The 25,796-nt window shown below is 44.1% G+C and overlaps 1 protein-coding gene across 1 annotated transcript in view; it reads left to right on the top strand.

The window, feature by feature from the left end:
• Positions 1 to 24,892, top strand: part of slc2a9l2 (solute carrier family 2 member 9, like 2) — a gene marked incomplete at both ends in the record, with an annotated part of 83,441 nt that extends 58,549 nt beyond the window's left edge. Inside the window, 4 exons of the mRNA XM_083661029.1 lie at positions 2,118 to 2,219; positions 2,802 to 2,877; positions 15,950 to 16,077; positions 24,641 to 24,892. Coding sequence (XP_083517155.1) covers positions 2,118 to 2,219; positions 2,802 to 2,877; positions 15,950 to 16,077; positions 24,641 to 24,892 — 558 coding nt within the window. The remainder of the gene's footprint in view (positions 1 to 2,117; positions 2,220 to 2,801; positions 2,878 to 15,949; positions 16,078 to 24,640) is intronic.
• Positions 24,893 to 25,796: the final 904 nt, after the last annotated feature.

The raw sequence follows: 25,796 nt of genomic DNA, 5'->3' as shown, positions 1-25,796 counted from the left end.
ATTGCTTGCGGCTCATTCTGGACTTGAGTGAGTGTGTGTGTGTGAGTGTGTCTCCATCTCAAGTCCCTCTCCGTTGGTGACCCCTGACACCTGGGTGGAGAGCAAGCTTGTGGATTATTTATGGCCCATTTGAAATAAGGCGTGTGTGTGTGTGTGTGTGTGTGTGTGTGTGTGTGTGTGTGTGTGTGTGTGTGTCTCTGTGTGTGTGTGTGTGTGTGTGTGTGTGTGTGTGTGTGTGTGTCTCTGTGTGTGTGTGTGTGTGTGTGTGTGTGTGTGTGTGTGTGTGTGTGTGTGTGCGTGTGTGTGTGTGTGTGTGTCAGATGATGCTTTTTTATATTTTTTTATTCAAGAAACAAATTTATTTTTTTCCACAAATATCGACAAGCATTTTTGTTTTTTTCCCACCCACCCCTATACTGCCAACACATAAATAATTTCTGAAAAACCTATCTACACAGGGAATACTACTGGCAAGATGAATAATACAATACAATACAATAGATCAGTGGTTCCCAACCGGTGGTACGCGTACCGTAGGTGGTACTTGCGACCCCTGCTGGTGGTACTTGGAAGGCTCTGTGAAAATTAAAAAAAAAAAAAAAAAAAAAAAAAAAATTTTTAGTTTTTTAGTTTTTGTGCAAAATCCATGGTGGTCATTAGTAGTAGTTTTCAAACATGTGAAAGTGAAATAATAATAATAATTATTAATATTATTGGCAGTGTTTCTCAAGGTAGGTGGTACTTGCGCCCCCCCTGCTGGTGGTACTTGATCCCTGGAATCCCAATGTTTAAATTATGAAGTGGATCAAAACGGGAGGGAATCGTAAAAGAGCTGTAGTAGAGGAGAGCAGCAACGATGAAGCACAAGGAGGTGAAGACAGCAGTCAACCCAGCACAAGTGCAGCTGCTGCAGGTTGCACATAGGCTGCAGGTTGGAATAAATTTGCCTCCTGCGTGAACTGTGCATAGCTGAATACAGGCCCGTAGCTACCATTGAGGACACCGAGGTCATGACCTCGGTATTTTCCACACCAAATTTTTTTTTTTTTTTTTTTTTTTTTAAATAGCCCTGGTCCCCAGATCTATTAATCTGTCATTGATGTTTTAATGCGACAGTTGATCGGAAATGCAACAATTTGCTTCCTCTCTGTGTGCTATAGAAGAGAGATAACTCACAACATTCAGATTTTGCATTGAGGCTAGATTGGGGCTAGACTTTGGGGACAGTTCTATTGAAGTGAATGGGTAAGTAACTCCCCTGTAAGTGATGTTTGTGTAGATGGGCCATTGTATTTAATTGAGCAGTATTCTGCCATGTGACCTGTATGCAGAATATAAATTATATCATATGGGGAGACATTTATTTTTTGTATCATTTTAAAGCAACAGCACAGTAAAGAGGATATTAATCTAACATGATGTATGTAGTTCTTTATAGATCTAGCCTCTTCATTTTGCTCTCAAAGTGCACCAGATTGAAGCATTTTACTTTAAAATGGACAAAATTTTCTATCCGGGGGTGCACAGCCCCCCCTGGTCCCCCCACGCCGCGCTAAAATGACCTCGGTATTTCTCAAACTCTGGCTACGGGCCTGGCTGAATAGACTGTATTTTAACGTCGGTCATATGGTGGTACTTGGAGAGCCAACTACTTTCTCAGGTGGTACTTGGTGTAAAAAGGTTGGGAACCACTGCAATAGATGATGCATTTTAAAACACCAACAGACCCCACTTTATTACAGTACAGCAGTATTTCCAGGTGGTATAGGGGAAGGTTAAGTAAATATATCTTTGGATTTGCAGGTTATAGATATTATTTTAATTTTTTTAATTTCTTCTTGGATGGGCTTGAATCTGGCCTTTGTTGTGCCATCCTCCTCTCTCTTCCTCCTTTACTGTCTGTCATCACTGTACTATCTAGTAACACAGAAAATACGTCAAAAAATAATCTTTAACTTCTTTTATGAAACTTCATCTTCATGTTTCATCTGCTACGGGAAAATAATTGGAAATGTTGTAAGAACAGGTCTGTATTCACACATGAATGGTCTAATTTGTGAGCCAGAAACGCTTGGAAAAACCTGCTGACCTAAGGCTGTTGTCTGTCCCGCCCCCAGGGCTTAGTGATCGAACGAATCGGGAGGAGGCCCCTCCTCATATTTGGTTTCTCTGCCATGGCCGTGTGCTTCGCTCTTCTCACCGTGTTTCTCAATTTCCAGGTAAGCCACCATTTTGAATGACCTGGTTCCAGGCATAAGTGAAGTGGTATCATTATACTGTACACGTTGGTGCTGCTCAGTGCGGTTCCGTTCAATTATGGCCCAGACTACCATCAGGATTTAAGTGCTGAGGAAATGAGGTTAGCACACACATCTCTGCAAAATGTTATTTCTGGTGACAGAAAGTAGAAAAACACACTTAATAACACTTAATTGTGCTCACATTATGACAGTAAATGCAGTCAACCTTATTTTGAGCACCATTCCAAATGATCAATATACTTCTTGTGCTGATCAGAAATACTTAATATTCCACCATAGTCCCCAATGCATACAAAAAATGAAATCCAATCTATTCATAAATACATTGATTATGCCATCCAATATTATTTTGGCAGGCAGTTGACTCACTGAACCAAAAGTAAACAAGAAATTGAGTTCTCTTTCTCTCTCTCTCTCTCTCTCTCTCTCTCACACACGCACACACACACACACGCACACACACACACACTCACTCACGCACGCACGCACTCACTCACTCACTCACTCACTCACTCACTCACTCACTCACTCACATCTCAGGACAGAGTGTCATGGATGCCCTACCTCAGTTACATCTGTATTCTGGCTGTGATTGCCTCATTTTGCTCCGGACCAGGTAAATATGCTAACCTTCTATATAGTATGGTATGGATTATAAGGGATGAGGTGATTACATTTTTATATGACTTTTTTTATTGCAATAGACTGAATTTCAATATCGTCCACCCCTAATGGATTAAAAATGTCTCTTTCTGTCTTAGACAGATAGAGCTCTATTGGCATTGCTTCCGGACTACCTAAAGGAATAGTTCACCACAAAATGGAAATTCTGTCATCATCATCTACTCACCCTCATGTCAAATGAAACACAGGTGAAATCTGTTAGTCCAAATTCCCAACAAACAGGAAAGTTGCCAGCACAACTTTGTAGCAGCCTTCTCCAAAACAACTCAATGGGGATCTGTTCTGTGGAGCAGTAGTTTTTAAACTTTTTGCACCCGAGGCACACCAAAGGGAAAGACAGAATCTGAAGGCACACCTACTGTACTATTCATGCAAAATGGCCTCTATAACAACTGTTATCACACAGTGTTCGCACATTCAAGCCTCTCTTTAATTCCATTATTTGTTGCAAGTCAATCAGCTGTAGTTAAAATGTGCTTTAAATTATGATGTAGGTCTTTTTGGAACTCTGAAAAACTGCTCCCCACTGACTTCAGTTGTTTTGGGAGAAGGCTGCTATGGAGTTGTGGTGGCAGCCTCCCTGTGTGTTATATGAACAAACCTCACCTGTGTTTCACCTGGCGTGAAGGTGAGTATAGATGATGACATCATTTCAATTTTTTGGGTGAACTATTCCTTGAAGCAATTGGAGTAACCAGCCATCCAGCCTGTCTGTGATCACAATGGCAGGTGCTACCCTATTAGCATACTAAATAGCAGCCAGGCTGAGCTGCTAGGCTATATATAGCGTATGCCACTGCAAATGGACGGGGAACAGTGAGTGTGTGCACAATGGGCCTTTCGTGGAAGGTTGACTTTGAGTTTCAAGGTGAGACTATCGCTGCCTGTCAGCACACATGTACATTCGTTTTGAATAGCAATGTCCCCAGGGAATCCCAGTTAATCCCAACAGTCACGCAATAAAGTGCCCCGGGATGTCAGCATAGGCTGAGAACAGTGGAATAGCAGACAGTGTGGGAATACGAAGGCTCTTCACGCTCATGACAACCAAAGTGCTGGCACAGCAAGGATGTTCATTTGACCTTTACTATAGCAGTGGTTCTCAAAATGGGGGTCCGGGGACCCCCAGGGGTCCTTAAGGGGGGGTCCCCAGCCAAAAGGGGGGCAATTAATTTTCGCTATAATTCCATTCATAAGTAACACAATGACTATTTTGGTCATGGGTTTTATACACTTTCTGTAATAAAACATCTAAAAGCATCAATCTTATTATCATATTGGGGACCGTGGGACATAATCCTATCAAATGGGGGTCCGTGGTCTAATCTTTGTCAGTTTAGGGGTCCCTCGTGAAAACATTTGAGAACCACTTTATTAGGGTTCTTGACATTAAAGCAGAAGGGAGAAGGAAAGGGCTGTAGTTTGGAGTTCAGTGCCTTGCTCAGAGGCACTTCTGTGGTCGCTGCAGAGGGAGGAGAGAGAATTTCTCATTGACTTCCACTGCACAGCTGTATGATTTATGGCCTAGCCAATGAAATGAGGCGAGAGAGAGAAAGAGAAGAAAATTCACATGAGGCGTGACCCCGCCCCTGCTTTGTGCTACAATTTGCTCTGAAGTCATTTCACTGTGAAACACTGGCCTAGAAACACTGGCCCAGATATCTCAAAAAGAAGGGGGGGGGGGGGGGGGGGGGAGTTTATATGAGCTTCTATTGGCCCAATTCCACAGCAGCTAGTAGCGCGGTCCCGCTCCGCTCGACTCGACTTTTGGTCTCATCCCACCGTCAAAAACCGGCCCAGCTCGGTTTGATTTGAGGCCGAGTCGTGCTACTTTTGGTCCCTGTCTCGTCGGGGTACTTCGGGCTGGCGAGTAGGTCCCAAATGGTGACGTAAAACTCTGATGGCTACTGATTGGTCAGAGAGAATCGTGTTTACTCTGTCTACTGACTGTCAATGCAATGCTGGCGGCTGCATACCAGTTTAGTGGTCTTACCTTATCTTCTGTTATGTATATTTCCATCAGTATTTTGTGTCGCTGCCTTCACCTCCGGTGAAATAAAATCGTGGCGGGTGTTCAATTGTCTGAGAAAAAAGTCCGCTGCTCGCTCAGGGAGCTCTGTAGCTGAGAGGAGGCTGCAGCGCTCCGCTAGGCCGCAGCGGGTGTTTGGAAGCCCCGGTCTTGCCTGGTGAGAGGCTGCGGGGTAGAGGCTTCACTCTGTTGCGCCTCTCCCGTCCCCGCACAGCGCAAGGCATGCCTGTGATATCATTCTCTTGGCCGATTGTCACATTTGCCCATGTACACTGTAGGTCATTTAGAGGCACCAGTATTTCATAAACAGTTTAAAAGTTCTGTGGATGGATTTAATTGTAACGTTATGTTATAGCCGAAGGACAGATATGCGGTCGCTATTTTTAGACGACCAGCTGTGGGCGGGGGTGGGTGGGGGCAGATCGAGCGCCGGTCGAAGCAAAACATCCATCGAGTAGAGACGAGTGGAGCCGAGTGGGGACGAGCTGTGCAGGGCTGTTAAGTGTGGTGGGATTGAGCCATATGAGAGATGAGATGTGGGCGGTTTTTATTTTTGATGTGATAAATTACAATTTGGCGATGTCTGTAAGCGCCCCGTGTTCAATCAGCGCTAATTCCTTCTTATGGTATAGCCTACACCAGTGATACTCAACTTGCGGCCCGCCGGCGCCCCCTGTGTGGCCCGCGATGGAATTGTATTTTTTTTTTTTTTTACAGTGCACCTGAACGCAACATGCAAGATACCCGCTGAATAAGTGTCCAAATGTTCATGTCATTCTGGCCAATAATCCACTTCGGTTATAGCATTTCAGTCTGGAATATGGAATATCTTTCAATAATCTATGATTTAGCTGCTACCCAGGCACTTATGCAGGCTATGTACTTAACCTAACTAACTTAACCAAACTAACTATCCGGTGTGCACAACATTGTCCGACTAAACTCCGGCTGACACCCCAAAAACCTACAGTCCGCTACAGAAAAATGTATATTGATTGTTTATTAACTGGCCCCTGGCCTTCTATCATTTGACGAAAGTGGCCCCCGGGCAAAGCAAGTTGAGTATCCCTGGCCTACACTGTGTAACCGAAATCAGAGGACCAAAGTGGACGTAATTTCCTGCCTTTCTCTGTGTACCAGCATCTGAAAAAATATGAATGGCGAGATTTTTTGATCCCGTTTGAATTTTGCCACGGGGGAACACATGTACATTTTGTCAATTTAAAAGATAACTTTGCACGTCAAGAAAGTCGCACTTTGTCCTGAAACTGAAACGTAAGGTTTCGTTTTAGTCAATCGACTACATCTCTCGTGTCGCACAATATACGTCACACCATCAACAACATGGACCGGCGGGAGAGACGTCACTTATGCAACTGGTTGTGCGTAGATCTTTGTGATTGATAACTTTTTTTTACCACAAACTTCCAACTTTCTTCACTTGCAAAGTTATCTTTTACATTGACAAACACGATATGTGTACCCCGTGGCACAATTAAAACGGGATCAGAAAAGTATCGTCTCTCGCCGTTCACCGCTGGTACACAGAGAAAGGGCGGGAAGTGACGTTCACTTTGGCTCTCTATTGGAATGAATGAGCGGCCATTTTCCTTTCAGTCGCCAGTGCTTATAGGCTGAGGCCACGTCTCGTCATAGATGCTGGTTTAGCTGGCTCAGCCTGGCTGGGGGCGTGGTCAGGGTGGGGTAAAAACCCCCGTTCTATCCATTCAGCAAAGTTAGAATTTAGCTGATAGCCCAGCCCAGGCAGACACGATCGGGGATTTAACCACCGCAGTAAACGCACATCTGAGCAGACGTCTTGTGTTCTGCTCTAGAACCCCCAAACCTGTAGTTTAGAGCCGCAGCACCGTCTTTTGGTGAGTCAGCCCATGAGATATATGGGCGGTTTTACCCCACTCGCGCGCCAGCCGTTTAACATTTTGTGGGCGTTCCCAGACTGTCTCTATAGAACCTCCTTGGTGTGCAGAGACAGTTCAGCCTGCTGAAACACACAGGCCACATTCACTTTATCGGTTCAGAAGCGTTTCAGCGTGGCTGCAGATAAGTCCTTCCCAAGTCATGCTCGCAGCACACAGACACACTGCCTTGCCTATCATATATTTCTATAATCTTTCAGGCATTTACTATAGGATAACGGCTATAGTGCGCGTTTCTCCTCCAGCAGTGGCATGGTATGGGGAAAAACATGGCAGCCCTAATACAGTAGATACACATTGTTCATTGATGGGGAAGTGATGGTTGTTCCCTGCTGACTCAAACTGAAGCTTATTGTCCTGATGTAAATTGTGCATCAGTGAAATATTGTGCATGACTGTTATCCAGGCAGACCACAAGATACAATGCTCCGCCTGGCTTTATATTTTCCTATTGCTGTTCTCATTACATTTTCCATCAACAAGAAAGTCCCACAATGAATCGATATGGGCTAAGCGATTCAAGAGGCAGCTTGAATTTTTATCCTTTCCCAGCAGAGTATTTGTTCATTTTGTGTTGTGGTCTCTCAGTCACTTCATAGTAAAGTGTGTGACGCGGAGAGTAATCGAAAGCTTTCTGCATAAGAGGCCTGCAATTATCTTTGAAGAGATGTGCTTCGCCTGATGTGCTTCACCGTGGGTCAAATGACGACGTTCTGTAAAGATCCATTAACCGTTGAACATGTAGTGGTCCTTGTTTCCTAATAACGATCTCTCAGAGGTGAAGAGTTTTTTGTACCTTAAAGCCTCTTCAAAATGGAAGGTGAAGTGTTAACTGGGTTTCATACTAATGGGATTCATAAAACAGTTTTATATTGGGCAGATACATCAAAGAGGCTACTAACCATATGCTTAGAATCACCACAGAGACATTATGTAAATTGCAAACGCTTACAGCCAACTATGATCTCATTTAATGCAATAATGCATACAGTGTGTCCATGCGTTTAATGTTAACGTTTGTCTTCTTGGTTGCTCCAGATACTTGGCCTTGAGCAAAGAATTATACCGTAACTAGCCTCAGATCTGGGAATGATGATTTTTTTTGTCCCCCCCCCATGGTTACAACTGTTAAAATGCATACAGTACAGGTAGTTTATCATATATTTATCAAAACTTAAAATAACAAATTTCCTTTTTTATTTTCGACACTAGAGTGTGGCTGTAGTGTAGCAGCCTATGTCATGTAATGCGAATAATTTCAGACATGTAGCCGAAGAAATCAATTTCTTTTTAACAACAGTGGAGTTGTACTCTGCTCCTCTGTGGGTATGCATGCACGTGTGCATGTTAAATGTCTGTCAACATTGTGTGTGTGCGTGCATGCGTACGTACGTGTGTACGTGTGTGTGTGTGTGTGTGTGTGTGTGTGTTGTGTGTGTGATCGGCGCACACGCGGGAAGGACATATTCTGTCAGTGTGCTATGATTTTGCGATTATGTAATTAGTTTTATTTATAGTGTGTGTGCACCCTTTGTTAGATAATACCACAAGCCTCCATCTGTAAACAGGGGAGCTGAGCACTACTGTACCTACTGTCAACTGACTCAACTACTGTCTTTTCCTTTATCTATGCTCGTCATGTTTGATCTACGCTGGTGTTTACCATGCTTGTTGTTTTTATCTGACTATGATCTTTTAGAATGTTATGTTCTTTTATGTATGGCAACCTTGGATGTTTTGAAAGATGCCTCCAAATAAAATGTGTGTACTACCCATACATACACAGCTAAAGCTCCTAGAAAATCCTCCCCTTATTAGAGAGAATCAAAAATACCAAACAGGTGCAGCAGTCATTTTGATTGAGTAAAACTCCTCCAGATGTTGACATTTTAATTTACATATTGATGTAAATTTAAATGTCACTGTATCAGATGGATACAAATGTGTTTAAAATGTCAGGTTTCACCTAGCAAGTCCTGTAACATAAGTGTAACCGATTGAATGTGAGCCCTCGTGCGTCCCGAGTGGTAGCGAGTAAGTTGGTTAAACTCACTCCCCCAGTATGAATGAATGAATGAATGAATGAATATTTTATTTTCGTGTCAGGACAATTACATGACCCATCCCACATGGGATTATCAGACACATCAACATTCAATATTTAACAAAACATAACATTCTGGTATGTTACCCAACCAGAAGCTTTCAGTGCAGCCCAAATTAGAGAGTATATATACATGCAGACATAATGGCCCCTATCGTTGCATCGGCGCAGTTTCTAGGCCGAGCGGCAGGCGCAGATCAAAGCAGTGGGCGTGGAAAGGCGCACTTGATATCGTCGTGCTGGCGCTAGATGCAGCCCAAAGCATTACAACCACGCCTTTTAGGCGTAAAATTATGCACCGTCATGCTCATTGGATAAGTGCAATAAACGAATCGCACGCTTGCCTTTTTAGCTCCAATTCCAGTGATCCCGCAAAACCAGACGAAAGCCAAACGCTCTGCCCCCCCCCCCCCTCCCTTCATCCAGCCTGTCTGTCTGCATTATAGGCTATTATTCCATATTATTATGCTTCTCAAACCAATCTAACTGCAGTTTCAATACTGCAAGCATGTAAATACGCTACACTATAGCAAGATCAAAGTGAAAATAATGTTCTATGCATCAGCTAGAAAAATATAGCCTATTAGATTGGTGAAAGTTTGTCCAGAAAGATATCATTTTCTCTCGCCTGCTGCAGGAAGGATGATGCACATAAATATACCCTACATTATGTCAAGTCATTGCATAAATGTGTTTTTATTGTCAAACTAAATGTGAAATAGGGCCAAGTTATTGGAGGGACATCACAGTATAGCAGATGCCATTAGAAGCGCGTTCCGCTGTTACTTCTCTAAATCACGTTAACTCGACAAGGGGTATATATAGGCCCAGGAGGACATATATGTTTCACTTAGGGTGGTGTTTTAATTTCGATGATTTATTTGGTCCAATATTGAAATGTTCTACAATTGCAGGCTGTGTTACCATTACACATTATTTTAGATCGACCTTTTATATCTATTTCGCCTCATTTGGTTGCTATTTAGTAGCGAAATTTAGTACCCAATTGCATGCTGGGGCATTCACAGGCAGTCAGAGAGAGACAGTCGTATTGTGCCTGTCAGACTGCCTGCAGCCTCAAAGCGGTACGGACGGAGTTGTTTTACCCAGGCTGGAAGCGTTGTCACACAGGCTTGTGACAGTAACTCAACGCGGAAGGATTTATTTCACAATAAACTGGTAAACGCACACCAATGCCTGCTCCTGTCAGTAGGAGAGAGGGAGAGAGTGACACAGAGAAGGGTGACAGAGGAGAGAGGGGACGGACTGGCCCATTGAATAGGCCTGCTTTTCAAAGGCGCAAGGCGCTAAATTAACGGCAGGTCGGAAGATAGGAGTACGCCGGTATTTAGCGCCGACACGCCCACTTTGGCGCATTCAGGGACTCCGCCACGCCCATTCGGCCTAAAGCGCATTTGGCAGCCTAAAGCCTATTGCTATTTTCCCGAAACAGGCGCTAGGCACGTTTTTTTGCGGTTAAGGCCCGTAATAGCGCCGATGGCCTGTGGGAGAATAGGGCCCAATATGCCTATACATATACATATGAATGCCCGTTAACCAGCTCCGCCAACCCCAGGGGGGGTAGCTCTCTTGGGGTTGCGGTTAGCGCGTGCAGTGTGCACTTTGCAGGCGGGTGATCGCTGGTTTGAATCCTGCCTGCATCCCTAGTCAATCCCTTAACATGGGTTGCTGCCAGAACTGTCAACACAACGCAGGTTACATATTGCATACTTAAAGCATCAGAAGAAGTATTTATTTGATCAAAGTACATTTACTAACTTGGATTTATAGTCAACATTCATGCACAGAATGACAAATGTAATGATGTCACCATTAAACAATCAAATTTATATTAATTTGATGTGATAATTCTCGTCACTGCACATTTGGGAGCGCACACACTTGTCATGAAGCATCAGAGGGCAGTGACTATGTTTGAGGCTAATGATATTAAACCCGTTTCATTTAATCAGCGTGGAAATCTGCATCATCTTCTACTCTGAGGCGATGTAAACCTGACATGAAACATGACATGGAGCATGTTTTTTTTTTGTTTTCTTTTGCTACCGCACATTGTATTGTCCGGTGAATAAATACTTGTCCTAACATTATGTAGTAGAGGAGGAATCTCAGTGATCAAGTAGGAGTGATGAGCTGGTTGTCAGCCATGTGTGAGACAACCGAAGCTGAAAGCAACGTTGGCATCTGGAGGGGGCCTCTGGTGCTGCCTTGTCACTGCTGTGCCATCATCTATGACTCAGTGCCTCGGGCGAAAACACAGCGAGGCTCTGGCATCATCGCTACAGTGGACTTGACCCCTGAATCATGTGATGTCTCCGACAGCACGACGCCGAGCGGGGACTCTTGTCACAAATCGGTTGACAAGATAAAGGATCGCTGTTTATATTTCAGTCTAAAGGAAGGGAGGAAGGGAAACCGGCATTCTCCTGGCCTCCCCGTGGCACATGATAGGACATTCTCCTGGCCTCCCATGGCACATGATAGGACATTCTCCTGGCCTCCCCGTGGCACTGGGACCACCACTGATCTTGACAGCACTGTGGTTTCTCTCACCCCCTGATGATTCAACGCGTGCTGTCTCCTCTCTGGGGCCCTGCAGAAACATGCTGGCACCATAACATACATACAGTACATCGTCAAATTAGTGCACGGGCACAGAGCACGGCATAGCCCTTTGAGAGCGTAACTCAAAGGCCGTACAAATAAACCTGACTTGACATGGGACGCGGCAACAAGAGGATTAACATGGATGATGAGCATGCTGATCTTGTGGGATGAATGTTTCTCGTGGGTGTGGGTGCACAGAAAACCTTCTACTCCGCAGACGAGCGTGGATATCACTGTGTGTATGAGCTGTGTCACGCTTAACACTAGAAGGACCAGAATTCCATAACTACTAGAACGACCGTAAAGTGGTCGTTTTCACCACTAGATTCCAAACTCTATCATCTCTCATGATAGATACCCAATTGAGAGATTAATGCATTCATTGTGTTAAGATAGCTTTTGAAAAGACGGAAAAACACCAAAATGTGCATTTTAACCAGACGGAAAAACACACCAAAATGTGCATTTTAACCAGTTTAAATAAGTGGCAGATGTGCATTTTAACAAGTTTAAAGAAGTGTCAGAATTCCATAACTACTAGAATGGCCGTGAGTGGTCATTGATCCATTGTAGTGAGTGAGTGAGTTTTAAGGTAACACAGCACCTGATTATATCCATAGACATTTCATAAAATGCCTATAAAAATAGTTCTACTAGGGCAAACCAAGCGATTCAGCTATATTTAGAATCAGGAGAGACGATAGAACATTTCACCTGGACAAATCGACCGACTTTACTTTACTTTATTTTAATCTTTTTTTGGTCAGAGTGAAATGTTCTATAGTCTCTCCTGATTCTTAATATAGTAGAAGTGGTGGTGACTTTGGCTCTTTATTCTAGCTGAGAAAAATGAATAAAATAAATTCTGGCCTCTTCTTTTTTTTCTTTTCTTTTTTTTTAAGTTTGCCGGCCGGTGGCAGGTGAGGCAAAAATAAAATAAAAAAATCTGACATTGGATGCACATATCCTGAGTAGTGGCCGTTGCGGTCTGGTTATTTTCAGAACTTGTAAAGTAACTGACTGTTACTGACTGTAAATTCACGTCTGGCTCATTACTGTCTCTCAAACTGTTGCTTAGTCACCTCACCACACCATTCTTTGCACCTGTTGGCAAACAAAAAGAGCAAAAGTCTTCACACAATGTGGGAGCTGTAGGACAGTAAGCATTTGCTGCAGTGCGACATTGGCTACATTTAATAGTAATGTGATTTTATGACAAATATACGCAGATACAAATTATATCTTTGAATGTGGAACATCTTGGTAGTTAATCTGTCTATGAACTCTATCATTAATAAGGACTACTACGACATGAATTCAGAAAAGGTTGTTAATTGCCCCCCTCATTTCTTCCAAAAGAGTGTTGTTATACTCAGTGGCGTGCCGTCCATAAGGTGAACTAGGCAAATGCTAGGGGCGCTTGAGCCGTTAGGGGCGCCAGAGAGGGTAATTTTTTTTTTTTTTTTTTTTTTTTACAAATACTTTTTCATGATAATACGCCTACTATTATTTTACAATAGTAGACAAAAAATAAGCACAACAACGTCTTAAGTCTTTAAATGATAGTGAAATCATTTTTCAAAATCTGGCTTTCTGGCCGCCTGGGCTGCAGCACTTTCACCATGGTCCCTAATCCATACCACCCCACCCCCTGCGCGGCCGCGCCCCCTTCTACCTGCTCGGAGCTTTTTCCCAGAGTGGGGGAAGGGAGCTGGAAGGTGGGTGCTGAGGGTGCTGCAGCACCCCCTGGTGGCAAGAAATGGGATTTTCGAAATTGTTGGATTTGGCTGTCTTGTGTTTATACCACCACCAACAAGATGCATTAAAAAACAGTTTGTGCTTCCCAGCTCTAAACTTATTTCATACGCTCTCTCTTCAAAAGTGTTTGATTTTCATCATAATCTGGTTTTCCATAATAATAATAATAAGTTCAGTGTTTATGCCTGTGTTGCTGTCTGTTGTAGTGTAAAACGACTAAAGGGAGAGCAGGTGCTTACATGAAAGTGAGTGAGAAAAGGAGAAGATACTGAATAATGACATCACAACAGTATAATCCTAATGTTAATTTAAAATTAAATATTCTTCTAAATATGGATGAAAGTCCAAAAAACGTCAATTTTTCTTCGGCGCTGCCCTCGAGGGCAGCGCCGAGAGTCCCTTCCTTACAGCACCCACCACCTAAAAGTACTTCCAGCGCCACTGGGGAAGGGCGATTATGAGCCTGCACTGCAGTGGTGGAATTAGCTGCGATATAAGTTTTATTATATTTTCTTTGGGGGAGGGGGGAGGCGGGGGCACCAACAAAAATCTTGCCTAGGGCACCAACTTGGTCAGGCATGCCACTGGTTATACTAGTGTGCCTCACAGCCATCGGAGCACATCATCGTTCACAAATATTCCTCTAGTTATGACACAGTATTCACACAGTATTCGTGCAACACAGAAATTCAATGACATCAAATGGATTATTACATTATCATGCATATTGCATGCATGATTTTCTACAAATCTCTGTAAAATCCTGCTGAGGACAGAGACCCTGATTAGGCCACCATCGTTCACATGCAATACACGTCCAGGGCAGGCAGTACTTACACTAAACCTAAGCATAATGCTATCATCATCAATCATGATCCCAATAGGCATCCAGGAATTGAGCAAAACGAAGCAAGTGAACTTTCTCTGAGGGGAGGCCCACAGTCTCAGACTTTGAAACCCGATGCTGTAGAAGAGCATGCTTCTTTAACTTACAGTACTGCTGCTCATATATACTCATCGATTATATATCTACACTAGTTATTGTTCATACATTTCCATGCTAATCTCACAATATTGACCAATTGATTTTCCTTGGTGTGATGCCAATCTATAATGATCCATACTGGGACTCTTCTGATTCCAACAGGCTGAAAATTCATAGAAATATATATTTTATATACAATTTTCTGTCCCTCCATTATAGAAAATGTACAAATGAATAACTGAATATGCCTTTTGACACAGAAGGAACAATCATAAAGGCATTTACAGTATCTGGTTTAGATGAAGTGACCCTGTTGTAAATCATACAAATACTATGGAATATCACCTGCATCTTCGTCATGCAGCATGCCTTGTGACGGCTACAGTATTTTGATGATAATAATAATCATCATCATAATCTCTATTGAGTTGGTAATAATCTGTCTTCTGTCAAGATGAATTACTACCTTCACATTTGAACTCAATGGGGCCAGGCCTCCTAATTCTGACGTCATCATCCATCAAAGCATCCAAATATGACTGTATCTTGCAAGTTTGGAAATGCTGGCTGCACATTGTACTCATTGATTGTAGTGGGGGATAGGCCAGAGGTCCACGGGGGCCACCACCGTCTACACCAGGGGAGTCAAACTCAATTTCACCCCGGGCCACATCAGCATTATGGTTGCCCTCAAAGGGTCCGGTTGTAAATATAAACACGATATAAATGTATTCATTGCTAGAGCTTTTGGTCTGACAGTGTGTGCTGCTAACCAGCATAACATAAGCTTTATATATAATATAATTGTATTTTGCTATGTTTCTTTTGTTTTGTTCTGGAGTAAAATAAACCTGTATTTTGAGTTAGGGATTAAGAAACGTAAAAAAAGTATTAAAAAAAACATATATTCCAAAGATTTCAATGTAATCAAATAGATTGCTGATTGTATCTTCAAAGACACCATGAAATTGTAATCTGAGCTCCGTTCTTGATTATTTCACCCAGACCCATGAGAGTTCTTACGCTGACACACTACGTTACTGCATGCTGCAGAGCTCTCTCTGGGTCTGATACACTACGTTACTGCATGCTGCAGAGCTCTCTCTGGGTCTGGGACACTTTCTCTCAGCCGGCTGGTTATGGGAGGGAACCGTTCACTTGGCCAGTAATATGCCAGTGGTGGATTCAGTCCTCCCCAATCAGTAACGACTTTGCGATCAGACGACACGGGAGGCGCAGCCCATTTTTCAAACCGCTCTCTCATTGGTGCTACGACCTGTCACTCATTCAATTTCAACCCGCCTTCAAAAACCAGCAGTGGCTGCGAAGTGGCACAGACTCATTATGTAGTATGCGGAGTGCAGCGATTCAATGTAATATTTGAGTCTGGGGAGAAGAGACTAACCAACTGATTACAGTACAACGTATCTGGTGGGGGGAGCAGGAAAACACAAAGAAGAAGCAGTGATGAAATACAGTTGAATTCAGCTCAAACAGATGATATCAGATGGCTTGTTTGTGTTGCTGTTGCTGATGGTCTGTCTCTCCTCTCCGTCGTGTCAGGTGGGATCCCGTTCGTCCTGACCGGGGAGCTGTTTGAACAGTCCTACCGGCCTGCCGCCTTCATGATCGCTGGTACCGTCAACTGGCTGTCCAACTTCGCAGTGGGCCTCCTGTTTCCCTTCATTCAGGTGAGTTAGCTAGTGTGTACGTGAGGGCATTCACAACTATTGCATTTTAGTAGTCATGGACTACTCCCAAGAAGTAGTCGACTAGTCACGGGAGAGAAATATATTTAAAAAAAACAAAGTTAGACACCCATGTTCTTCTATAAAAGCCAAAGGGATTTGAGCCAGGTAATGTGATGCATGATTTCATTGTCGAAAAGTTATTTTTAAATTTAGTCACATCGCTCATTTCCGTGTGTGTGTGTGTGTGTGTGTGTGTGCGTGTGCGTGTGCGTGTGCGCGTGTGTGTGTGTGTGTGTGTGTGTGTGTGTGTGTGTGTGTGTGCGCGTGTGACAGCATCTGTTCCCCCAGGCCCCAGGCCTGCTCTGTACCAGTCATTATTATTCTCTCTATTCATTCCAGGAATCTGTGTGTCCTTCGCATATCTCGAGAACCATTCGTCCAATCAACTTCACACTTGGCGGGTGTGTTGCTGCGGGCCCGAGAGAGTGCATTACAGAGACACTGCGGAGCGCGTCATCATTCAGAAACCACGTCCAAAACGGGGGAAAACACAAACTCCCGTCCAATCCTGGGGTTCTCCTATGTCGCGTGCATGGTCGGGTGTTACACACAAAGATCATATATACGGAAGATGAACACTCCAACTTAACTCATTGACAGCAACATCCACATTTTTCTTCCGCCAATTCTCAATGGCTTCCTTGTTTTGCTCGGGAGTACAAAAATACTTTAATTGGCGATTTTTTTACATTTGTTGTCTGTCCCGCCCACCACACAACAGCTTTTAGCTATGTTTAATTCAAGGAATATGACGCTGGTGTGTGGAAGTGAACGGAGAGCTTTCCCCCGTGATGGGCGTGGCCTATTTCATGCAGTGTCTCTATCGAATTTCCTGCAATTTGGACAATATTAACCCTTAGTGGTCGACTGACGTGCCGGCGCATCCAAATCACGTGGCTAGTTGAGCATTATTGCATTAAACAACTCACAGGGGAAGTAGGGGCGTCACACTCCGTGCTAGTTTTTGTTTGAGGCGAATTGACCAAGCAGAAATATCATAATCCCAAGTTGAGAAGAAAGAAAAATGGTTGCCTACCTGCGTGCCGCTGCCTGGCGCCATGCCAGCCTCGAGTGCCTCTCTGCCCGCTAGACTGCAGGCAGAGCGGAGCGGTCTAGCTCCAGCGCTGTCAATTTGCCGGAGCTCAAACACCCATCGATGTGTGAATGGGGGGAGGGGAACGGACACTGCACGACTCCTTCATAAATGATAAATGCTCCTTAAGGAGTCAGATCGATTTTTCATGAATATTCTTGCTTCTTGCCTTCATGTATGTCAATGACCACTCCTCTTATTTGATAGAAGTCTTGTTTGTACAGAGTGGCACATGTCTAAGCCTGATGAAGACTGCTGGCTTTTATGGCCATGTGCTCATTACTGAAACTTTGTTTTTGACTGAGGAATGTGATGGACAGGATGCTAGCTCATTGGAGGGGAAAGAGTGTGCATGTGTGAATGCTGTGAATGTGTGTACAAGGCAATCTGTTTAAAACAAGCCCTACTGAAAGGTTTTGCTGTGTATTGGATTTGTAAATCGATGCACTCTTTCAGATCCAGGCAGAGATCTTTACATGTAAATGACTAAATTCTGCTTTGACAGTACTATTTTGTCATGTGCATGTGTACATGTCATCTACATGATATGTACACATCAGATGATGAATGGTGTGCCATACACATGTAAAGGCATTCAGTGACAGGCAATTACCACCCTATATGGTAAATATGACCATCTTATGCATACGTTGACCTATAGTTTAGACCTACTAACACTCTATGTATCTACTACAGGTAAGTGGTGAATGGCCATATGCAGGATTATTGGATTTTGAGCGAGGAGAAATCAATGTGACATCTTAGCTTATAGGTTTGCTTTTCTAAACTGCCCACGTTCTCCTTCTCTCTCTCTCTCTCTCTCTCTCTCTCTCTCTCTCTCTCTCTCTCTCTCTCTCTCTCGCACGCGCAAGGTTTCGTCATGTCTTCTTCTTCTCCTTTGTGCCTCTGCAGCACACTCACAACTCTCTCCCAAGGAGAGAGCTACGTCGTTTGCTAAGTAGATGTAAATTCATCTGCCACTTTCCTCTGACCTCTCTCACATATTATTCAAGTCACCAGAACTCTTTTGAGCTCTCTCTCTCTTTCTGTCTCTTTCTCTCTCCCCCATATGTTAATCTTCCAAGGTCAGCAATAAAATAGTTTGGAGGTAAGTTGCCTCCATGTCCGTTGGTCGGCTGATCAGCTGGTGAGGCTTTTCCCACTGTGATCAACCAAAGATCTTGTGCGTGTATTGGTTTATAATGGGTATAGCACAATGGATAACGACAAAATTTATTATACCTAATTTGTTGCTATATATTTGTTATTCTCACCATATAAGCAAGCACTGATAAACATTTTATGCATTTCCCCAATATAACGATAAGGTAATTATTACACTGTTTAAGCAAAGCCTCTGGAAAAGAGAAAGGTTAAATGCAAATTTTGGATGGATTTTTTACATTTTACATGAGAGAGAAATAGGCCTACTGTCTGCCTTCTAATTGCCCTCTGTGGTGAGGACATAGTTCAGCTCTGCTTCTTTTCTTTGTGGTAGAACTTTGCCCTCGGTTTAAAATGTGACTTTCATAATGTTCCACTTGTCCCCCTCATTAGATCCTAATGGCATTCGACATTTAAACACGATTCTCTCTGACCAATCAGTAGTCTTCCAGTGTTTCACGTCACCATATGGTACCGGCTCCACCAGCCCTGGAACCACGATGGAGGTGGTACTAAAAAAAAGTATAGTTAGCTTGCTTCAGCCCGGAATTTGGCCACTGGAAAACAAAAAATGCGAGTAGAGCCTAGCCGAGCCGATACCGGCGGTCGAAATGCGCCACTAGTGTGGATGTCATCAGGAAGGCCCCAGAGCGGCCCGTGTGTGGAGAACCACATCTAAAGAGTGTGAAGAGAATCCACAGGACTCTAATTACACACTTCCACCATTCTCTCTCTCCGGAGACACTTTCCCAGGCTTGGATTATTATATTAAGTTTTTGTCAGAAAAATGGTGTGTGTGTGTGTGTGTGTGTGTGTGTGTGTGTGTGTGTGTGTGTGTGTGTGTGTGTGTGTGTGTGTGTGTGTGTGTGTGTGTGTGTGTGTGTGTGTGTGTGTGTGTGTGTGTGTGTGTGTGTGTGTGTGTGTGTGTGTGTGTGCGTGTGCGTGTCAGTGTAAGTGTAAGTGTGTGATTGCATGTGTCATTGACAGATAACACTACAGAAAGAGAGAGAGAGAGAAAGAGATCTGATGTGTTGATAAGATAGATGACTCCCTCGGTTTGATGGATGCACAATGAGATCGGTGGCGATATGAGGTCAGCCAATAGAGACACTGCCTCAGAAACCACGCCCAAAACGGGGGAAAACACAAACTCCCGTCCAATCCTGGCGTTCCTCCTATGTCGCGTGCATGGTCGGGTGTTGGACAAAAAGATCGTATATACGGAAGATGAACACTCCAACTTACTTCATACAGCAAGATCCACATTTTTCTTCTCGCCAATTCTCAATGGCTTCCTTGTTTTCCTCGAGAGTACAAAAAAACTTTAACTGGCGATTTTTTTTTTACATTTGTTGTCTGTGCAGCCCCACCACACGACAGCTTTTAGCTATGTTTAATTCAAGGAAAATGACGCTGGTGTGTGGAAATGAACGGAGCTTTTCCCCCGTGATGGGGGCGTGGCCTATTTCATGCAGTGTCTCTATTGAAGGGCAGGTGAAAATGGATCTGAATATATAATTAGACAGATAATAGAGGGCACAGAGCAGCAGTGGGCGTAGCAGCAATACCACAGAGACCTGTAGAAATGGATTTGGAGAGGCAGAATGAAGAGCAAGGGAGATAAGGCCAACCGAGGCTAGGAAGGAGAGGACAAGTGTGAGACAGGAACTGACAGAGGGTTATTTCTAACCAGCCAGTGGCACAAATATTGCAGCGTTGGTGAGGCTGGGGCTTGGCTGGACCCGTGTGGGCATCAAGATCCCTGTACTGACTCAGTGCCTGAGCCCCCGAACCCAGCTGGGAACCCTGTTAGGAACATGGTACCCTTGCATCGTCCTTACCTCCATGACAGACAGGGCAACCCGAAGGTGTCACTTGGGGTTCAGCCATGTTGATATATTTCAAAGAAAAGATTTGACAGACAGGCTTGTGATGGCGAAAGGAATTGCAATTCTGGCTTATTAGGAGTTCATCTCAGTTGATATTCCAGACATCCTCATATCACCCTTGAAACTTAGCGACTATGTCGGCTTACTGGCTTCTTCTACATTATTATTACTTCTGGCTCGCTAAGAAAGTCTCATCTCAATACAACACTGTGTAGTGGCTACTGCAGTGCACTACAACATAAGAAATTAACATATTGGGATGATCTGATGTGTGTTAATGCATAGATGAATGTGCCTGCCCTGGAGACATTGTTAGCAATTATGTAATGAGCAGCTTTTGCAGTTAACCTTTGCCACTAACTGCATATTGGTGTATGGATGACGTATTGCTGCTTTTAAATAGCATGGGGCTACTGTATAGCAACATGCTAGAGCTGTTTTGACTTGTGCAAAAACTAACGAGCCATGAGACTCACTCACAGTAACCTCATTAATATAGTGTGTGTCTGTGTGTGTGTGTGTGTGTGTGTGTGTGTGTGTGTGTGTGTTTGCGTGTGCATGCGTTTTCCAGCGGTTCCTACAGCAATAAGCTGGTTCCAGCATGGTCAGTGAAGACAGCGACTTAGCCCCATTATTTCCATTACTGTTCTGATTTCAATAAATCCTCAAAATGCTCCATGTCCCCCACCAATAACTAACTATGATCCACAGCTGCCATGCAAAACAATGATCTGTCTTGAGACACTTAAGCCAAATTTATGCTTTGTCTGCCGACACTTTTGAAACGGTCACCGACAGAAATGAGGACTTGAGTCGACACTTTCAAGTGTCGGCGAGCAGTGTCTGCTACCTAGTGAAATGTCTAGTGTCGCTGACTATGTCATAGTATCGCGCAAGTCTGATTGGCTATACACAGCACGCTCTTGACTTCCTTGTTTTGGTTTTCACTCGATTGAAATTAATGAACGTGTCCCCGCTATTTTTATCAGCCTGTAGCTGTTGCCTTGTGTAATGGCTAATGGGGATCCTAATAAACTAAACTAAACTAAACTGTCCTTGATGTATGACTTCGTGAAAATCACAAAGAACGAGAGAGGAGGTGAGTTGTGTGTCGTTTACATGCGGCTGCAGCCAAGTATGTTACATCTTGCCTCCGAGGTGGTTTCTCACTGTGTGTTCCTCTTCTCTTGGCTGTCTGCTTATAGCGTTCGAGTGTCACGTGACCGTTGAACCGAGGCGAACGTTCACTGAAGTATAAACGCAACACCATGAGCGACACTTTATTTTTCGTCTTCGACCATGTGCTGATGAGCGACACTTTCTAAGTATAAATTAAGCTTTAGGCTCGCGGGATGTGACAGCATGGACCCGGGATGTGACAGCGTGGACACACACCATGAATTCTGTGAAGAGCTCGTTTGTACAGTTTCAGTCAGGCCCCCTTAATCTTGTGTACAGCTCACTCATGCGTGCATCATGTTCAGTGTCCTTGAGCATGCCTCCCACTGAGACGCGTCAAGCCTGAGCATCGTCTGTGCCAGCCCCGCCCCCAACACATGCAAATACAACCCCCCCTCCCCCCAGCCCCGCCCCCAACACATGCAAATACAACCCCCCCTCCCCCCAGCCCCGCCCCCCAACACATGCAAATACAACCCCCCCTCCCCCATCACAAGGATGGGATTATGTATTGCACCAGAAACAGTTGACCGTGACAGAATATTCCCCAGCAAAGGCCAGTTCGCTTTGCACCAGGATATCTTTTGTACATCTCCGTCAAAGGTTATTTCCACAGTCCGGCGTCTGGGTAGTGTAGCGGTAGATTCCCTGCCTACCGACACGAGGTTCGTAGGTTCACCACGATGGTCGGGCGTCCATACAGGCACGATTGGCTGTGTCTGCGGGTGGTAAGCCAGATTAGGGGTATGTGTCCTCCTCGTCGCTGTACTAGCGTCTCCTCTGGTCGGTCGGAGCGCGTGTTCGGGGCGGAAGGGAACTGGTGGGAATAGTGTGATCCTTCCCCCACCGCTGTCAGGTGAAAAGAAGCGGCTGGCAACTACGCATGTGTTGGAGGAAGCATGGTGCTAGTCTGCGGCTCTTCCCAGATCGGCAGAAGGTGGAGCAGCGACCGGGACAGCAGGGGGGGGGAATTGGCCAAGGGAGAAAATGAAAAAAATAAAATCAGAAAAAAATAATAATAATAAGGTATGTCCACAGTGGGTTTGTTTGAATATCCCTCTCTCCTCTCTCCTTTTGCGTCAAGTCCCCATCACATACAGCAGCTATATACAGGTATTAACACTTTTCTCCATGTCACCTCTCTCTAGGTACCGCATGCAAGTGTGTGTTTTGAGTATGAGGGAATATTGTGTGTGTGTGTGTGTGTGTGTGTGTGTGTGTGTGTGTGTGTGTGTGTGTGTGTGCGCGTGCGTGTGCGTGCGTGTGTGAGTGTCTGTATGGCCACTTAGGGGGCATTTGTGTGCATGCGTAAGTGTGTGTGCCAACCGAGCCCAGCTGAGCCAGCACAGCAGATCAAAAGCTTATCCACGCCTCAAAGAATTGACTTTGTCATTCTCCTCAGTCCAGGCGGCTTGCAAAAATTTGATTAATGACAGAAGAGGAGGACGTAGAAATGTCAGTTTCCACCATAAGTCATCTCCTAAGATAATGCTAACTGGGTAAGAAAGGCTTTGTTTTCAGAGGAACTTGCTAACTTTGCAGATGAGCATTACATCACAGAAGCAGCTTTGAAACTGGGTCAGGCCCGTCTGCACGATGCTCTGCTTTTTGTGCTGACATTCAAAACACACAAACAGCAGTGGTGATGTAACAGCAGAGATCAAAGCGGTAAGTAGTTCTTCATTGAGGTCATGGTTGTTTGGGCGCTGCATTTCTACAGCAATACCAGGTACTGTACATAGTGCCACGTTTGAATCCCATCCCCTCATGAGCAAGGCATTATTGCTCATGGGGGCGGCTGTAGCTCGGGAGGTAGAGCAGGTCGTCCACTAATTGCTTTGGATGAAATAGGTCGGTGGTTTGATTCCCGGCTCCTCCAGTCTGCATGTCGAAGTGTCCTTGGGCAAGACACTGAACCCCAAGTTGTTCCCGTTGGCCTGTGCCAGCACCCTGCGTGGTAGCCTGCTGCCATCGGTGTATGAATGGGTGAATGTACCTACTGATTGTAAAGCACTTTGGATAAAAGCGCTATATAAATGCAGGCCATGCTCATATGCACACTGGGGGGGGGGGGGGGGGCAGGCAAGTTTCTGTGTCTTAGACAAAATCTCTTTCTCTCTTGTTCTGTCCCCCTCTGTCACACACAATCTTTCTCTCTATCTCTATCTCTCTCTCTCTCTCTCTTTTGTTCTGTCCCCCTCTGTCACACACAATCTTTCTCTCTTTCTCTCTCTCTGTCTCTAAATCTCCCCCTGTGGGTAATCAGTCAGTGTGTATTTTTAAATCTGTCTCTGTCTAATCTCTATGATTGCATAGCACACCGGACAAGGTCAGCTTTCATATTACAGCCTATTTTCAACTTTTTATATATAAATAAATGGACCCCTCTGCCCTGGAAAAAAATAAATAAATCCAAGAGCCCCCAACACTTGTTACTCATAAATAACACAGGCAAATGTCACTTTAATGGCAGGTACAGTAATAGCAGTATGTGACAGGATACTGTAGACAGGTAGCACAGACTGTGTGTCTCTGCTGTGGGTTAAGAGTTTAGGATGGCTGGAAAAATGAGCTGACTTAGGTCTGCGAAAGAGAGATAATGGTGTGGAAAGAGAGGAATAGCTGTATTTGACTCAGGCATATAATTCAGTGTGGTTACCAGGATTTTGAAATGAATTACATTGTGTGATGCAAACTGATTTGATGAAAAAGCATAGTCATGTCTTATCCTTGGTGTCTTTTGATGAAACAAATGTCTTTTTCCTTTTTCCATATCCTGTGTTTCAACCAAAATTAATAGGATATCAGTCTACTGTAACTCACTGGTTCTCAAACTTTTTCATGTCAAGGCCCCCTAAACGGACACAAATGACTGTAGATCGCGGACTCCCATTTGATAAGATTTTGTCCCAGGGTCGCCCATCTGATAAGATTTTTTTGCTTTCAGATATTTTATTACAGAAAGTCTATGAAACCCATCACCAAAACAGTCATACATTCTGTCAGTGTGTTACTTATGAGTGGAATTATAGTGACAATACATTATTTTGATTTATTCATTATTCCCCTTTTTGGCGGGGACCCCCTAGAACCCCCCGAAGGACCCCGGGGGGTCTCCGGAGACACCACTTTGAGAACGACTGGCCTAACTCCTACAAATGTGTTTGTGTCTGTGCAGGAGGCGCTGCAGACCTTCTGCTTCCTGGTGTTCACAGTGGTCTGCGTTGTGGGAGCTGTCTACCTCTACGTCATCCTCCCTGAGACCAAAAATAAGACCTTTATGGACATCAGCCAAAGCTTTGCCAAGATGAACAAAATCCCTGTCCCCGGCCCTGCCCACGAGATGGAGCTGGTTCTCCCCTTCAAGCCTGACAAGGAAGTGACCAATGGAAAAGCAGCTCGTGTCCTCGAGATGGAGAGCTCCTTCTAACTGAAAACACACTAATGGACCCTTTTCACGGGGGCCATTTTGTCGAAAAGGCAGAATAAACACAGGTGCAAGCAAAACACTAATGAGGGTTTCCAAATGCCAATCATGGAAGTTTGAAACCCTCATTAGTGTTTTGCTTGCACCTGTGTTTACCCTGCCTTTTTGACACAAAATGGCCCCCGTAAGAAGGGTCCATTATCCAGGGGCAGGGTTGAAATAAAACCTTAGGTATTAGTTATTTGTACATATTTATTTAATGACTGATCAATGAAATGAAATGTAATTCCCCACTTTTGGGGAGCTTCATGGTATTTTGTATGTGTTTTGTATGACTAATTTTGTAGGAAATAATACAGTATTTCAATTTACAATGTTGGTGTATGTCTCTTATTACAATGGAAACTGCCAACTAGATTTCATGTGGCATTTTACTCAATAGACAACTGAATCTGCACAAATTTGTTTTAGTTTTAGGAGGTCATTCCATAAATGACACATACATGTTAATAATGTGGGTGTGGTGGAGGGCTCGCACGATTTGTGTACGAAATATTGAACGAACTGAAACATTTTTGCTTCGTAAGCTTTAGTCCTAGAGATGTACCTGAACAACTGGACACTGATTGATTTCAACCAAACAAGCTGTCGTAGTGTGCAAACTCTTCTCAACTCTGTCACAGAGACAGGCACAAGTGTGGCATTGGATAGCAGTCACAGTTTGCTCCACAGCAGGGTGTACTCAACATTTCAACATCTACTGCCTAAGGAATGAAGGGCAAATTACCCAGAGCCGTGCATAATATAGGAGATTTGCGACATCTCCATTCACTCCAATGGACCACTTTCCAGGAGTTCCAGGATGTAAGGTCCTGGATTAAGCAGCACTGTCGAGTTGCAGCAAAAT

Source organism: Poromitra crassiceps (genome assembly GCF_964638095.1).
Source record: "Poromitra crassiceps genome assembly, chromosome: 25".
Lineage (NCBI taxonomy): Eukaryota > Metazoa > Chordata > Actinopteri > Beryciformes > Melamphaidae > Poromitra > Poromitra crassiceps.
Note: the sequence above shows the minus strand (reverse complement) of the source record. Positions and strands in the feature narration are given on the sequence as shown.